General features: G+C 48.0%; 1 protein-coding gene across 1 annotated transcript; it reads left to right on the top strand.

Annotated features, from left to right (window-relative positions):
• Positions 1-2,428: 2,428 nt before the first annotated feature.
• CLDN2 (claudin 2) lies at positions 2,429-7,214 on the top strand. The gene is made up of 2 exons (XM_067723086.1): positions 2,429-2,625; positions 4,447-7,214. The coding sequence occupies exon 2, from the start codon at positions 4,629-4,631 to the stop codon at positions 5,319-5,321; it is 693 nt and encodes a 230-aa protein (XP_067579187.1). The 5' UTR covers positions 2,429-2,625; positions 4,447-4,628; the 3' UTR covers positions 5,322-7,214.
• Positions 7,215-15,946: the final 8,732 nt, after the last annotated feature.

The following is a 15,946-nucleotide window of genomic DNA, read 5'->3' as shown; positions in this document are numbered from 1 at the left end:
ATTGGAGGGCTTTCCTGGTTTCCAGAGCTAGAGAGTTTGAACTTCATCATGAAAGCAGTGAAGAGGTCCTGAAATTTTTTAAGCATGGCAAAGAGCTGGCGTGATACTAATGATTCGATTTCCATTTTAGAAAGATCCTTGTTTGCTGGATGGATAATTGATTGCAGGGGCGGGGCAGAAGTAGAATTAGAGAGACCAATTTGAGGTGCCTATGAGATTTCCAACTGGACAGAGATAATACAGGGTTTGAACCAAAGTCTAGGCAGTGCAGATGGAAAGAAGTGGATGCATTCAAGATGTATTTTGAAGGTAGATCTGATAGGACTTCATAACTGGTTACAGGTCAAGTAGAGGTTAGGAAACAAGGATGACTGGCTTGGGTTGCTGGATGAGTGATAGTCCCATTGAGATAGGGAACACTGTGTGAGGAATAGTTTGGGAGTGGAGAGAGAAGAGTGAATATGATTTCAACTTTGCAAAATGTTGAGTCTGAGGTGCCATTAAACCGTTCAGATGGGCTCATTCCAAAGGCAGTTGCATACACACATCTTGAGTTCAGGAGAGAGATCTGTGTCAGTTATATAGATTCAGGAGTCATTGGCATAGAGATGGAGTGGATGAGGTCACCCGTGGAAGATGTAAAGAATAAGAAGAGAACTCTAGCTGAAACCCTGGGGTGGGGGAATAGTCAGATTTATAGAGTGGGTAGAAAAGGAGGAAGTTATAGAGGAGACCCTGGAGGAATCATTTTGAGGAGCCGGGAAAACTGGGAGGGATGTTACAGAAAACGAGAAGACACTTTTATGAAGGAGAGGGACAAGGTGAGATGACAGAGATAGGACCACTGAATTTGGGGCAAGGAAATTGTTGGTAACCTTAGTGAGAACATTTTAAGTGGAGGGCTAACAGCAGCAGCCTGCCTTCAGAGGGTTGAGCAGTGAGTGGGAGGGGGAAGAAGTAGAGACATCGGCATTAAATGGCTTGTTTAAGAACCTTGGCTGCAAAGAGAATGATGAGGAGAGGGTGATAGCCGCATAGGTAGAGTAGGAAGCTCAAAGAGAGTGGTAGGCATTTGAAGTGGTCACCAGCAGATGCTCACCAGGGACAAGCAGAAGGACTTCCAAGCAGCTCTGAAGGCCCCACAGAGATGCACAATCATGATCAGGTAGAATTGTGCCCGTTTTAGCAGTAAGAAAACCAATGGCTGGAAAAGACTTGCAGTGTCCCCACTGATGAGTGACAGAGATGAGATTCAAGTAGATTTCCCTCCATACCTCCCGTCAAGTGTTTTCTTGCCCCTGCTTTGCACTGCTTGGCATCCACACTGGCATTGTTATGTCCATCACTGATGAGTAGTATTGACTATCAACCACGTGCCCAATGCTATGGAGGCACAACAGAGGTTTCATATATGATTGCTTCCCTCAAATTGTTTAGAATTTGGTTGAAGAGACAAGATAGTCAACATATGCACAAACCTATAAAATGGTGGAACTCTGTCTCTCTCTCTCCCTCTCTCTCTCTCTTTCCCTCTCTCTCTTTCTCTCCTGTGTTCCCCACTCCCTCTTCATTTCCCTTCTTTTCCTCTGATCCTCTCTCTCAATCTTCTTTCCCAAAATTGCACAGCCCTGGTCTCTTACACTGAAGTGTCATTGACTCATTTAGAAAGTCTATATCTTATAGTCCTTGAAACCTCTTTATCACTTTTATTTACTCATTAAGAGGACATTTTTGAACACTGGCTTTGGGTGTGTAATGGGTGGGTAATGCACTGTGCAAGGCACTGGAGATACAAAGTGAATAAGATACAGTCCTTGCCCTCAAGCAGCTCACAGACTAGTGGGGAAGAATAAGGATATAAAGAGGAGAGTGCAACATAGTGAAATAAGTATTATCTGTATCTCAGTTTCCTTATTTATACAATAGGGATTAGTACCTACCACAAGACGTTGTTGTGATGATTGAATTAACATGTATAAAGTGCTTATAATGGTCACATAGGATACACTATGTTAGTGTTGCCATTTTATTAGTAGTATTAGTAGTAGTAGCATTACTATGATGGAGGTAAGTAAAGACAAGATACCATAAGAACACAGAGGATGGGAACTTGACCCAGGCTAGAGTAAAAGACATCTGAGTCCTAAAGGATGAGAAGGTGCTAAACAGAGAGAAAAGAATGCCAGGCATTCTGCATAGTAGGAACAACCTGTGGTCAGGTTTGGAAGCAAAAGGCAACAGGACATGATTGAGGAACTCAAAGTAACTTAGTTCAGCAAGAGCATAGAACATGCGGAGGGCAATGGCAAGAGATGAAGTTCGACAGGTCATAGAGTCCAGACACGTTTTGGACTTTATCCTTTAGCCGATGGGGAGCCAACTGGAATGTTGTATGTAGAGCAGAGACTTGATTAGATTAGTGCTGAAAGATCACCTTAACAACAGCATGGAGAACGAATTGGAGGGGGCAAGACTGGAAATAAGACCAGTTAAGAAACCGTTGCTATAGTCCAGAGGAGAGAGGATGATGAAGCCCTGGACTGTGGAGGTAGCAGTGGGGATGGAGAGAAGGATGCCATCGATTTGAGGTATCTTCAAGAATTGGTGAGACTGTGACAGTAGAAGGTGAGTGGTAAGTGTGAGAGAGGTGTCAAGAATCACTTCCAGGGTTTGGGTCTGGTGCAAGGAGATAAATAGAGGTGTCACTCAGTGACCACAGGGAACCCACGGAAGAACTGTTTGGGGAGGGGTACAATGGGAGAGGTGATGAGTCTTCTTTTGAACATGTCCAATTTGAGATGCCTGTGAAATTTCCAGGTGCACGTTTTATTTTATTTTTTTAAATGCATTTTATTTATTTATTATTTATGTATTTATTTTTGGCCGTGTTGGGTCTTTGTTGCTGTGCGTGGACTTTCTCTAGTTGTGGCGAGCGGGGGCTACTCTTCGTTGTGGTGCACGGGCTTCTCATTGCTGTGGCTTCTCTTGTTGCGGAGCAGGGGCTCTAGGCGTGTGGGCTTCAATAGTTGCAGCACGCAGGCTCAGTAGTTGTGGCTCGCGGGCTCTAGAGCGCAGGCTTAGTAGTCGTGGCGCACGGGCTTAGTTGCTCCGCGGCATGTGGGATCTTCCCGGACCAGGGCTCGAACCCGTGTCTCTTGCATCGGCAGGTGGATTCTCAACCACTGCGCCACCAGGGAAGCCCCCAGGTGGCCATTTTAAATAGGTGATTGCTCTGGAAGTCTCGAAGCTCAGGAGGAAGGTCTATGCAGATTTGGGAGTGCCAGTGGGTGGGTAGGAGGTTATGTCATGGGGGTGGATAGTTTGCTCAGTGACAGAGTGTACATTGAGCAAAGGATGGATTTCTGAGGAATACTCACATTTAAGAGATGATTACAGAAAGAGAAATCTTGAAGAAGGCTAAAATGGAATAGCCAGCTTGTGGTGGCTTGAAAAACTAGTGGGTTGGAGGGTCTTGTAGTGGATGGAGAGAAGGATGTGCCCTTGACCTTTAGTGTCTTGAACCTTGATAAGTGTTGGGGGCGGTGAGAGGGGGACGCTTATTGAACACTGCAAAATCCTGAACAGCTCTGAGATTCTAAAGGATTGACTCACATGCCTGCCTCTTACCAAGTCCCCTTATTCTAGAGCAGCTATCTTTTCCTTTGTCTCAGTGCCCCTAACAAAGAGCCTAGGGAATGTCAGGGCTCCCTCCGGGCCCTGGAACAACCTTTTCTGAATCCTGAATCCTCCCACATCACCCGAGAGGCCTAGGGATGGTGGCGCAACTATTAGGAGAGCAGACAGGAAATGTCTGGGTGTGTTATACACGTGGGAGGCCTCAGGCTAGCCTGTGGAGGGGGATTTGGGCAGGGCTGGGAGGACTTGAACTCTGAGACTGTAGACAGATGCTTCGTTGCCTGCCTCAACCTGCCCTGGAGTCAACTTTCACCGTGGGCAGGATGACCCAGGGCTAGACCATTGCTCTCTAGGCTGCTGGAGATTCAAGAGGCCTCTAAGAACCTAGAGTCCAAGGCTATACCTTAGGGTCTGTTTCTCCTACTCCAGTCTCCTGGGGTTTGGCACCGGTGTGCAATTGAGGGGCCCCGTAGCACTGTTGCCAGGTAATGCGTTAAACAGCATGCCTTGGAGGCGGAGCCAGCCTACAGCCTGACCTGGAGTTAACACGGTCACCACAACCGACAATGGCATCACCACCTTCTCGGAAAGCAGCCACTTGTCTGGCCCCTGGCTTTGTCTGGCTGCCAATCTAAAGCATGTACCTACGCAGGAGCCGATGACATTTTGGCTCCACTTTCAAAGTTTTTTTTTTTTCTTTCTCATGTGTTATTTCTAAAGAAGATAACAAAGGTCAAAAGGCATCCAGCATTTTCTGGTTTCTCATAAGCTTCTGGTCAATATTTAATCTGGTTTATGGATTTTTTTTAGGTCTTCTAGATGCCTTCTTGAGCCTGCCCGTGGCCACCCACAGACACTTGTAAGGAGGAGAGAAGTCGGCCTGGCACAGACACTCTGAAATGAGGGATTAGAGCCCAGGATCTAAGGAGGAAGAGCTACAGCCAGAAGACGAGGGAGCAGGCCCTGAAGACGCATCTACTGAGAGGTCTGCCATGGCCTCTCTTGGCCTCCAACTTGTGGGCTACATCCTGGGCCTGCTGGGGCTGTTGGGAACCCTGGTTGCCATGCTACTCCCCAGCTGGCGAACAAGCTCTTACGTCGGTGCCAGCATCGTGACCGCAGTCGGCTTCTCCAAGGGCCTCTGGATGGAGTGTGCCACACACAGCACAGGCATCACCCAGTGTGACATCTACAGCACCATGCTGGGCCTGCCTGCTGACATCCAGGCTGCCCAGGCCATGATGGTGACGTCCAGTGCAATCTCCTCCTTGGCCTGCATTGTCTCTGTGGTGGGCATGAGATGCACAGTCTTCTGCCAAGAGTCCCGAGCCAAAGACAGAGTGGCGGTGGTGGGCGGAGTCTTCTTCATCCTTGGAGGCCTCCTGGGCTTCATCCCTGTTGTCTGGAATCTTCACGGGATCTTGCGGGACTTCTACTCCCCACTGGTGCCTGACAGCATGAAATTTGAGATCGGAGAGGCTCTTTACTTGGGCATTATTTCCTCCCTGTTCTCCCTGGTAGCTGGAATCATCCTCTGCTTTTCCTGCTCGCCCCGGGGAAATCGGTCCAACTACTACGATGCCTACCAGGCCCAGCCCCTGGCCACTAGGAGCTCTCCAAGGCCTGGTCAACCACCCAAAGGCAAGAGTGAGTTTAACTCCTACAGCCTGACAGGGTATGTGTGAAGGACCAGGGGCCAGAGCTCGGGGGTGGCTGGGTCTGTGAAAACCAGTAGACAGCCTCCCCCAGGGCCACAGGTGAGGGACGTTGCCACTGGATCGTGTCAGAAGGTGCTGCTGAGGATAGACTGACTTTGGCCACTGGATCGAGCAAAGGCAGGAATGGGAGCTGGTGTGACAGCGTGCAGGCTGAACTGTCAAGATGCTTGTCAAGTCAGACTTTCTGTTTCCTTCATCCTGGCTCCCCATCTCCCACCCTGAGTCCCCAACCCTCAACTCCACTCCACTCCCCCCTGAGGCCAGGCCCCAGAGTCTCCCCTTTACCTTCTGCTTTACCTGGGAATCCATCCCCAAACCCACTAATCACATGCCACTGACTGACCCTCTCTGTGATCAAAGACCCTTCCTCTTGCTGAGGTTGGCTCTTAGCTCATTGCTGGGGGATGGGGGTGGGTGGGAAGAAGTGGCGGGTTCTGTGGGCATGGCGCTAACCTCCTTCTCAAGCCTCCCTGCAGAGAAACTGATTGGCCAGTAATGGGCCCTGGAGCCTCGTCCATCCCACTCTTGTTATGACTCCACAGTGTCTAGACTGGTTTGTGTATGAACCGAAATAAAGCCATCCCACAGTATGGAGGGAACAGAGAGCAGCTGGGTGTAGAATGAGACGGGGAGGGCAGCCTCGGAGAAGAAGCCGAGGACCAAAAAAGAGCAGAATCATGGCCCAGGGCTCTAGCCCCCGGCTAGAGGAGAGCACAAGGAAAGAAACTGTGGTGGGACGCACAAGGTGGCAGCAGACTCTGACTCTACTGAAGAACTCCCTCAGAAGCTCCAGCTCCAACGTTCACTGAAGCCCCTGCCTCCCTTTGACCTGGCTAACAACGAGGTTAAAGGGCCTACACAATGGTTTCTTTAGGAACAGGAAACTGGTTTTTGTAGAGATGGCCCTTGGCTGGGGGATGACAGCATGGGAGCAGGTGGGGACTCAGGAAGGCACCACTCCTTGATGCTGCCCGAGAGAGAATAAGAACTTGGGTATCTAAGAAGCTGGGTGGACATGTGTGGGAACCTCAGTGGGTATTTCTATTGGGCCAGAGAGGCAGCCCCCAGAGAGTCTTCAGGCCTAACGGAGAATCAGCCCAAAGGCTGAGATCAGGCCCCCGGGGTCTGCCCACAGAGCACTGCAGAGTCTCTGACAGACCAGAGCCCCAGATGGGCCCCCTGTCAGCCACCTTCATATTCTCTCCACCATCCTTCACCAGATATGGTAGAGCTGCTAGAAGGCCCTCATCTGAGTGATAGCTGAGCTGCTGCCTGGGATTTCAGTTGAGATGGAAGAGTCGAGAATGATTCCCAGGCAGCCGGTTCCAGCTCCAAGGTCTAAAAATGCCCCATTTCCCCTGGGGGGGGGGGCGGGGCGGGGTGGGAGTCACGAACAAACCGAAAGCTTGACCATGACCAGCTTCTGACAAACTCCAGTACACCTCCCCAAACCTCAGTGCCAGCAGGAGGGGCCCAGTGACTGTCTGTGACATGCCTTTCACAGTTCTACCTTCTTGCCTATATTTAAGCTCCTGCCCTAAGTGGGAAGGCCCTCTCCCCTTAGCCAAGTCTTCCTCATGTTGGAGAAGTTGCTCGGCACCCCTCCTTCACTGAGCCTCCACTGACCACTCCGTCCCTATCCTACCCCTCCGTCCTCTAACCCTCAGTGTAAAACTCACTCTTTGATGCTTATCATTCACAATTTTTGATGGATACTTACATTTCCATGTGCATGTAACTGATTTCACAAGTACATTGTAAACTCTTGGAGGGTAGGGGCCATATCTCAGACTTGTCTATATTTCCAAGACTATCTGTAAGAGTGCTGGGCACACAGTAGGCGATCAATAAACACTTGTTGATTGAGTAACTGTTTTATTAATACAAATTAATTCAGACAGGGCAGGTGTGACTGAGGGAATTGGGCGAAGGGGAGGGTAGAATGGAAATTGGCCTTTCTCCCCACTGGGTGGATAGAAAATTCTAGACTTTACTGGAGACGTTAAGAAAGCAGGACACAGGGCTTCCCAGGTGGCGCAGTGGATAAGAATCTGCCTGCCAACGCAGGGGACACGGGTTCGATCCCTGGTCCGGGAAGATCCCACATGCCGTGGAGCGACTAAGCCCGGGAGCCACAACTACTGAGCCTGAGCTCTAGAGCCCGCGAACCACAACTACTGAGCCTGCGAACCACAATTACTCAGCCCGCACACCTAGAGCCCATGCTTTACAACAAGAGAAGCCACTTCAATGAGAAGCCTGCGCACCGCAACCAAAGAGTAGCCCTCCGCTCCCCACAACTAGAGAAAGCCCACAACTAGAGAAAGCCCACGCGTAGCAACAAAGACCCAGCGCAGCCAAAGATAAGTAAATTTAAAAAATTTAAATTAAAATAAAAAAAAATAAAAAGAAAGAAAGCAGGACACCCTCCCTCTCCCCAGGGAAACATTAACCTTTTCATAACGTCCAAGGATCCTCCCGTCTCACAACAGTTGTTTCATTTATTTGTTAAAAGGCTATGTGTTGGGCTTCCCTGGTGGCGCAGTGGTTGGGGGTCCGCCTGCCGATGCGGGGGACGCGGGTTCGTGCCCCCCCCGATGCGGGGGACGCGGGTCCGGCAGGATCCTGCGTGCCACAGAGCGGCTGGGCCCGTGAGCCATGGCCGCTGGGCCTGAGCATCCAGAGCCTGTGCTCCGCGGCGGGAGAGGCCACGGCAGTGAGAGGCCCGCGTGCCGCAAAAAAGAAAAAAAAAAAAAGACCATGTGTTTATTCCATTCAGCTCTGAGCCACCATTATGAGGAATGTGAAATAGATCAGAAAATCTCCATTTGGCGGATGGGGAAACTAAGGCCCACATCAGTAAAGAGATTTTCCCAGGGCCACACGGCTGGTGTTAGTGCCCCAGTCTCCTGACTCCCAAAACAGGACATTGCCGATCCAACAATATTCACAGCCAAAACGAAGAGTCTGCCAGAGGTCCCAAGTTGTCTGAGGAAAACAACGTGTGTGGCCAGCAAGGTAACATCGGGGACACATACGCTCTCCGGGTCTCCCGTGAGGGGAATCTGGGAGAACAGACCCAATTCACCAAGTGAACCACTTGGAACTGCCCCTCCTGCTGTGCTGGCCACTGGGCCAGCCTTGGCCCAGCTAGCTGTCCCATCCCAGGGATGCCAGGCTTACATTTGAATAAGACATGACACCTTAGCTCCAATTCCTCTACCTCTGGAGGTGTAGGAGTTTGGGAGGCCAGTGATTTGGCCCTGTTCTAACCTCACTGGGAGGTTGATTCTTAAACATGTTAACTGTGGCTACACTGACAAGATTGGAGCCCTACAAGTCTCAGCTTCCTCAGTCCCCAGACCTAGCGGGCCTCAACGCAAAGGAGCCTGTTATAAGAGGCGCTACACTTGCATTCCTGAGGTGGGCCTTTTTTGTTGCAGACGCTAGGACCGCAACATCCAAGCCCATTTAGAGGGAATAGTTGCAGGTAGGAGTGAGGGTGGAGAGAAAGGGCTCTTTGGACAGAAGTTTAATAAGAGGTCATGCCTCTGCTCTGGTACCAGGAAACCCGGAGTCCTTGACTGGGGGCCACGGAGGCTGGAAAATGGATTTGCCTTCCTGACTCTGCTGTGCTGAGTGGGCAGCAGTCTGATACGGGCTCTGATGACCCACCACCTGGCAGCCAAAGCGCGTTCAGACCCACGATTTCACTGCATCCTCCAAATACCCCCAGTGAAGCAGGTCTTTTACAGGAGACAAAACGGAGGCCCGGGGAGGTGAGTAAATTCCCTGAAGCCACAGAGTGTCAGAGTCTGAACATAAGCTTGGAAACTCTTCGCACAGCAACACGGGTCTGGGATTTTGCCTTCAGATTGCTGCTGCCCCCCTGCCCCTGTCTGTCACTGCAGTGTAGGGGCTTTTGAGGAAAATAGGGCACAGAGCTTCCCTTCCTCTTAGGCTGAGGCTGGCTGAGAGAGGTCCTCCTTCCTTTTAATCTGGGAGGATTCTAGGGGAGGAGTTAGAAGTTCATCCTCAAGTAGAAAAACTAAGGCAGACCTGATAAAGATCAACTGTTCTCTTTGGCTGGTTGAGCAAGAAAAGCCTTGCTCTAGATAGTTTCCCAGAGTCTGGGTCCAAGTTGAACAGCTTTCAGCTCACCCCATTGCCTTCCATCATAAAGTAATTTAGATTAGCCACAGACCCAGGGGATAGTGAAGGCCATTGTGTTTATTCCCTGGCCTCATGGTTCTGACCCTTGCACAAGGAGAGATGTTTCTGCCCTCCCTCATTCCTCTGATAATGGCGTGACTCATATTTTCTCCCCCTGGGGGCCCTAGTGACCCACTGCTATGTGATCATTAATAGGGGAGGAGGAGGCCGAAACTGACTTCTTGGTGGAAAGACAAACTCCAGCTCTCTGAGAGACCTGCATTCAGCCAGTCAAACAGCCATTCAGCTAGCACTCTAGCCGGCGAGCTACCAGCCGGCCCACACTAACTGCGCTCTCACCTGGTGGCAGGCAATGTGCTGAAGGCTTTGAGGGTGACAAGGGTGAACAAGGTAAAATCTGTGCCTCGTAGGAGGCTGCAGTTGATCTAAGGGAGACATAAGACATGCACACCTACCTGTGGTACCAGGCACGATATGGTCTGTCCTGTGAGAGATAAGGAAAAGGTGTCGTAAGATGGGATGCGTCAGGGGCTAGTTAAAAACGGTTTGTGAATCCCCTCAAATCCCAGCCCATAGGAAATGAGGGTCTGGCAACTACTTGAGCTTCTGGGGGAAGGATGATCAAAAGAAACTGCTTCCTCCAGCTGATGGACCATGGGAAATAGAGAAATAGGGGAGAGGGCAGTGCTAAGGAGGAAGCAGGGCTACAATGCACAGCGAACCTAGGAGCTCCTGGGACACCTAAGTGGCTCTAACGGCAAGATTGACACTGGGGCTCAGCCCCTCCCCCCTCATCTCCTTCTCCTGGGCAGGGCTCCCGGAAACTGCTGGGGGCAGCAGAGGCAGTGCCCATCCAGGTAACCTGAGGCCTTTTGGCTCTGGCACAGAGGACAAACACAGACGTGGGAGAAGGGAGAGAGGAGAGAGGAGGGGCCCAGTGCTAAAGGAAGCCAACTGAGGCCTCGCACGGTCAACTGTTCTCTCCCACTCAGCCCTAGGCTCACGGACGGGGTATTCTTTCGTGCCTGTAGCTGCCCACTCCGGGACATGGAGGCCCCGGGCTGGGAAGCCCATGGGCTCCTCCTCAACTGGCTGAAGCCTGGCCTTCGCCTAGCCTGGTCTCGCTTCCCCGGGCGAGCGGCTCCCAGCTTTGATGAGAAGTTCTGTTATCTCAACGGGAAGGAGCAGGGGAGACCTCAAACAGGAAGTCCAGCAGGTTATCTCTCTCTTTGGCCCTAAGTGGTGGCTCCCCACATGCTGTGATGTGATCACTGATAAAATATTAACAGGCTGTTATCAGGCACAGCAATACAGAAGCTGTCGTCTGACTACCCCTCCACCTCACACAACCTACCACCTTCCTGAGGATTGCAGCTCAGGGTTTCCTAGTTAAAACTTGCCTACACTTCCCTGCTCTAGGCCTCACTTCTCCACAAGAGAAGCAGGAGTCTCTTAGGGTTTGACGAAGCAGGAAGTCACCATGCAAGGGCAAATCATCAGGTGCTGCTTTTCTGTTATCCTGGAAGTCCCATTCCTCCAGAACAGCACCCTCTCACCGCTTCACAAGTCACTTCCCAGGAGGGCTTTGAAGAAGTTTCTCTTCGCAGACATGGCCTTGTGGAGAAAACACTGAGAAAACTCACGTGCTTTCAAACACATATTAGGGAGTGTAACGGGATGTGCAACTAGATGCCAAAGGAGTGTGAGTAGTGTGGCAGGCAACCCAGCGTTTCAGTGGTTAATCCCTTTTCTCCAATAGCACTTTCAGAGTCTGTGATATTTGACAAAGTTCTGTTTGCGTTGCTCAGGAGAAAGGCCAGTCACACCGAAAGTACAAAGAGAAGATGCTCTTGACTTGAATTTGTTTCTGGAATTACCCAACTGGATGCAAGAAGGTGGATCAGCAGCCCCACAAAGGATATCTGATGACACGGTGAAGATCCTGCTCCCTTGGTTTTAAAGGCACTGAACGCCCTGATTAAAAAGCAAGTATATTTTCTGGGAAGAAACACACATTCAGCCACAGATTGACCATTAACGCCAGAACTTGCACTAGTTTCTCAGTTTAGTTCTTGAAGGAGCCAGAATGAGAAGATGAGTCTAGTGAGTTTAAAAAAAAAAAGGAACACTAATTCAGAGACTACGGACACTGGAATTTGGGGGACCAGGGGACTTCTCTGAGTAACACACACACCCTTCAACTAAATGGTTCAACAGCTTTAAGAATGGAGATGATGTAGGACTCAAGAGAAAGGCAGACAAGATGAGAAAGGTGGTGCCACCTTCCCCTCGGCAATTCCAGAGGCACCTCGTGTGGTTAATTTTACTCCTCCATGTGTAATAATAAACCAATATGTTCTCAAGTGTCACTTTCTCACTCCCAAAGAGATTTGCCCAACTCAGCACTGTCTGGAGGGGGTGGTGCAAAGGAGCCAGTGAGAACACTCAAAGGCAGAGGCCAACAAGTCCAAGACCTCCTGGAGTGTAAGAATAGGATCTTGGTGGCTGTTTTGATATCAGGAAAGCTGCCAAGCGACAGCCCTGAGTGAAAAACCCAGTCAAGAGGAAATGAATTTCCACGTTGTTTAGAGGGATATTCGTTACAGAGTGAACGATTTCCTGATCATGAGGGCAGTTAAACATTGTGTGGGATTGTGGAACTTTCTTCCTTGGAAATTCCTATTAGTGTGGGCTGGCTGTAGCATTTTCTTATCAAGAGGTAGAAGACGAGACTGATCGTCTTCAAGATAGTATGGTATAGTGGGAAAAGAGCCTGGAGGCTCATTAGCCGCACTCTCTAGCTGTGTAGTCTTCGGAGAGTCACTTCAATTCTTCACGCTTTAGTTTCCTCATCTGTAAAATGGGGATTATACCTGCCTCTCAGTGTGGTCATGGCATATAGTAGGTCCTCAACAAATGGTTAACTGTATTCTAAGCATAGGTGACCTAAAAAGTTGTGCCAAAGTCACACTAAAATGTATGTGTCTTTGGGGAAAGGAGGCAGACAAAGTATATTTTCTACCACAGATCAGAATCTGCATTAGCAAGGGGATAGTCCTTCCCAGGACAAAACTTCTTAAGATTCTTCCCCAAAGTCTGAATGAATACCTTGAAGATTTTGAATAGGCTTCTACTCATCAGATTCCATTAACAGAAGCCAGGGGCAAAACAGACTTGAGAAGTTGGAGAGGAAAGAGGTGGTGATGGCTCTTTGACCTTCAGCCAGATTTGTAAAAATCTGAGGTGGAACAGAACCATAACCCATCACGTCCCACTGCTAGAGAAAAGCTTAGTCCAGGGGAACTGCAAACTAGGCTTAATTTCCCAAACTCAACAAGTGGGGAGATTCCATTAGCCACTTTCCTAATTCATATCCTACGGAGGCTCCGTTGTTAAACAGATTTAGGGCAGCCCCCGCTCTTGCTGGCATTCCAAGCCCTTGGTCCATTCTGTTCCTTATGCTCCAAATCGAATAATTCACTATTCCTCAAACCTTCTTGGGCGTTCCCTTATTCACCCCACACCCAGTCTTGTGACTTTGCTTATACTATTCCCTACACCTGGAAAACCCTCCCCACACACCTCCACCTTTCCAATCCTTACAGGTTTCCATAGCCCATCTGGAAGATCAGGCCTTTGTGAACACTTTCCTGAGCCTCTGCCTAAAGTCCTCTTGCCTGTCCCTGAGGACTCAATGGGCAAATGTATGGAATGTGGCACCGAAACATTTGAACTACTATCTAAAAGTGTGTTGGGGATTTCTGGAGATTCACATCAAAACTTTGGGTTTAGGTATAGAGGCAATTAACAAAACACATTACTCTTGCAGATTTTATTTTCCATTAGAAAATGAATGCTCTTTATGTCTCACTTAATGACTAAAGCTTTAACATACCCAAGAGTATCTAAGTCAATTCTTTCCAGTTGTGTAGTTTATTATCCAACCATGTGCCCTGACTTTGGAATCAGAAAGTATGGTTCCTGAATTTCCTCTCTGCCTAAGATAATTTGTGAGTTAGGGATGTCCTTGTCACCAAGCGCAAGTTATTCTTTTGGGGAAATTACACTTGACTTAGCTTGAGCTCACCCCTAGCTTTCCTGGGCATACCCCAGCGCTTTACTCCTAACACAGTACTACAGAAAGAGGTTTTAATGCATAGTACAGAACTCTGAAACATGTTCTATCTGGAGATTACTCTTGGGAACTGAGAGCCTGCCAATTAAGCCCCTCTCTCTAAATTGTTACCCCAGATTATTTGCAGTCACTGGACTTGGGCAAGCAAATCTTCCTGTCCCCTGGGGCCTCAAAGTCTCTGATCTAGTCCTCTGGTAGGTGCCCATGTGTTCATCCAACAAGCATGTACATACAGTTGTCCCTTTGTATCTGTGGTGGATGGGTTCCAGGATCCCCATCGGACACCAAAATCCAAGGATGCTCAAGTCCCTTAGATAAAATGGTGTTCAATTTGCATAAAATCTATACACATCCTCCCGTATACTTTAAATCATCTCCAGTTTATAATACCTAAGTCAAGGTAAATGCCATGTAAATAGTTGTAAATACAATGTAAATGCTATGTAAACAGTTGCCTGAATGAGGCAAATTGAAGTTTTGCTTGTTGGAAATTTCTGGATTTTTAAAAAAATCTATTTTTAATCTATGGTTTGTTGAATTCGTGGATGCAGAACTCACAGATTTGGTGGGTTGACTGTACTTGTACTGATTTGCTAACTTGTGTGGGGAACTTACAGGTATACCTCATAGATATTTCAGGTTCAATTCCAGATCACTGCAATAAAGTAAATATCTCAATAAAGAGAGTCCCAGGAATTTTTTGGTTTCCCAGGGCATATAAACTTATGTTTCCACTATACTGTAGTCTATTAAGTGTGAAATAGCATTAGGTCTAACAAAACAATGTACATACCTTAATTAAAAATACTTAATTAAAAAACTTTATTAATAAGAAATGCTAACCATCATCTTAGCCTTCAGTGAGGAACAGCAAGGATTGTTGATCACAGATCACCGTAACAAATAAAATAACAGTGAAAAAGTTTGAAATGTCATGAGAACTACCAAAATGTGACACAGAGACATGATGTGAGCAAATGCTGTTGGAAAAATGACACTGATAGACTTGCTCCACACAGGGTTGCCACAAACCTTCAATTTGTAAGAAAAAAAAAAAAATCGCAACATCTGCAAAGCGCAATAAAACGAGGTAACGAGGTATGACTGTATTTCCTTGAGGTGTGTTCTGTCTGTCCTTTGAAAGAGGATAGCTCCTCTTTCTTCCCTTGAAATAAACTATCACTGCTCTTGGGAAAATGAGCAGAAGATTCCTCAGAATTTTTTTCCCTTTGAGTTCTCATTCTCAAGATCTGATCTCTATAAACTTCTTCTGATTACATTCTGTAATTTTCAGTATTTTAAAATTGAAATCTAGGGAGCCTCCTTGTGACAATATTCAAATATTTGTCATCCATATTCCCTTTCTCCTTGATAGCCTTTCTAATTATCCAAATCAAAGATCAGCTAAAGAGAAACATTAGGCCTCCCATAACCTGTAGCACTTATTGTCTCAGGCTTTCATTTTCAGAATTTAATGCCCAGGATTGTTATCTACCTCACTCACACTGTATTTATCCAACCCCTTCTACAAACGAGGCACTGTTTCAGGCTCTTGAGGGAGATGCAGATATGAACAAAACACAGTTTCCATCATTAATTTGTTCAGTAACAACCATTGATCATCTACTATATACCAGGTACCATGATAAGCTCTGGGGTACAGTGATTGGAAAAAACAGGCGTGGCCCTTCCCCTCATGGAAGTGAGGGAAGACAGAAACTGCGTGTTTTGTTCTCCACTGTATATCACACAGCACACAGTAGGTACCCAATAAATACCTGTTGAATACATGAAATTAAACGGCCAAATATGTGACTTCAAATTGTGAGAAGTGCTATGGATTCAACAAAACAGGAAAAAGTGATAGAATTGGGTAGATAGAGAAAAATGGCTGCTGGGGAAGGCCTGTCTGAGAAAGTTGATAACACTAAGGCCTGAAGGATGAGGAAGAGTCCACCATGCCAAGACTGGACACACAGCATTCCAAGAGAGGAAACAGTATGGGGAAAGTCTCTATTTAAGTAAGAGCCTGAACTATTTCTGTGGGAAAAGCACAGTGAGCAAGGGGAAAAGCGAGATATGAAGAAGAGTTGCAGGAGACTAAGTAGAAGAAACAGGCAGGGCTCTTGTAGGACATAGTAAGGAGTGTGGATCTTATTCTAAGTGCAATGAGAAGTAGTGGAAGGGCGTTAAGCGGGGAGTCACATGTTCTGATGTGTACTTCTTAAAAAAAAAATCACTCTGGCTGTAGCGATAAGACAATCGTGGGAACAAGAGCGGAAAC

Source organism: Pseudorca crassidens, chromosome X (genome assembly GCF_039906515.1).
Source record: "Pseudorca crassidens isolate mPseCra1 chromosome X, mPseCra1.hap1, whole genome shotgun sequence".
In the NCBI taxonomy this organism is placed as follows: Eukaryota; Metazoa; Chordata; class Mammalia; order Artiodactyla; family Delphinidae; genus Pseudorca; species Pseudorca crassidens.
The sequence above is the reverse complement of the archived record's forward strand: the minus strand, read 5'-3'. Positions and strand labels throughout refer to the sequence as shown.

What these genes read in the sequence shown, in the direction of transcription:
- CLDN2 (XM_067723086.1), top strand. Translation starts at nt 4,629, where the DNA reads ATGGCCTCTCTTGGCCTCCAACTTGTGGGCTACATCCTGGGCCTGCTG.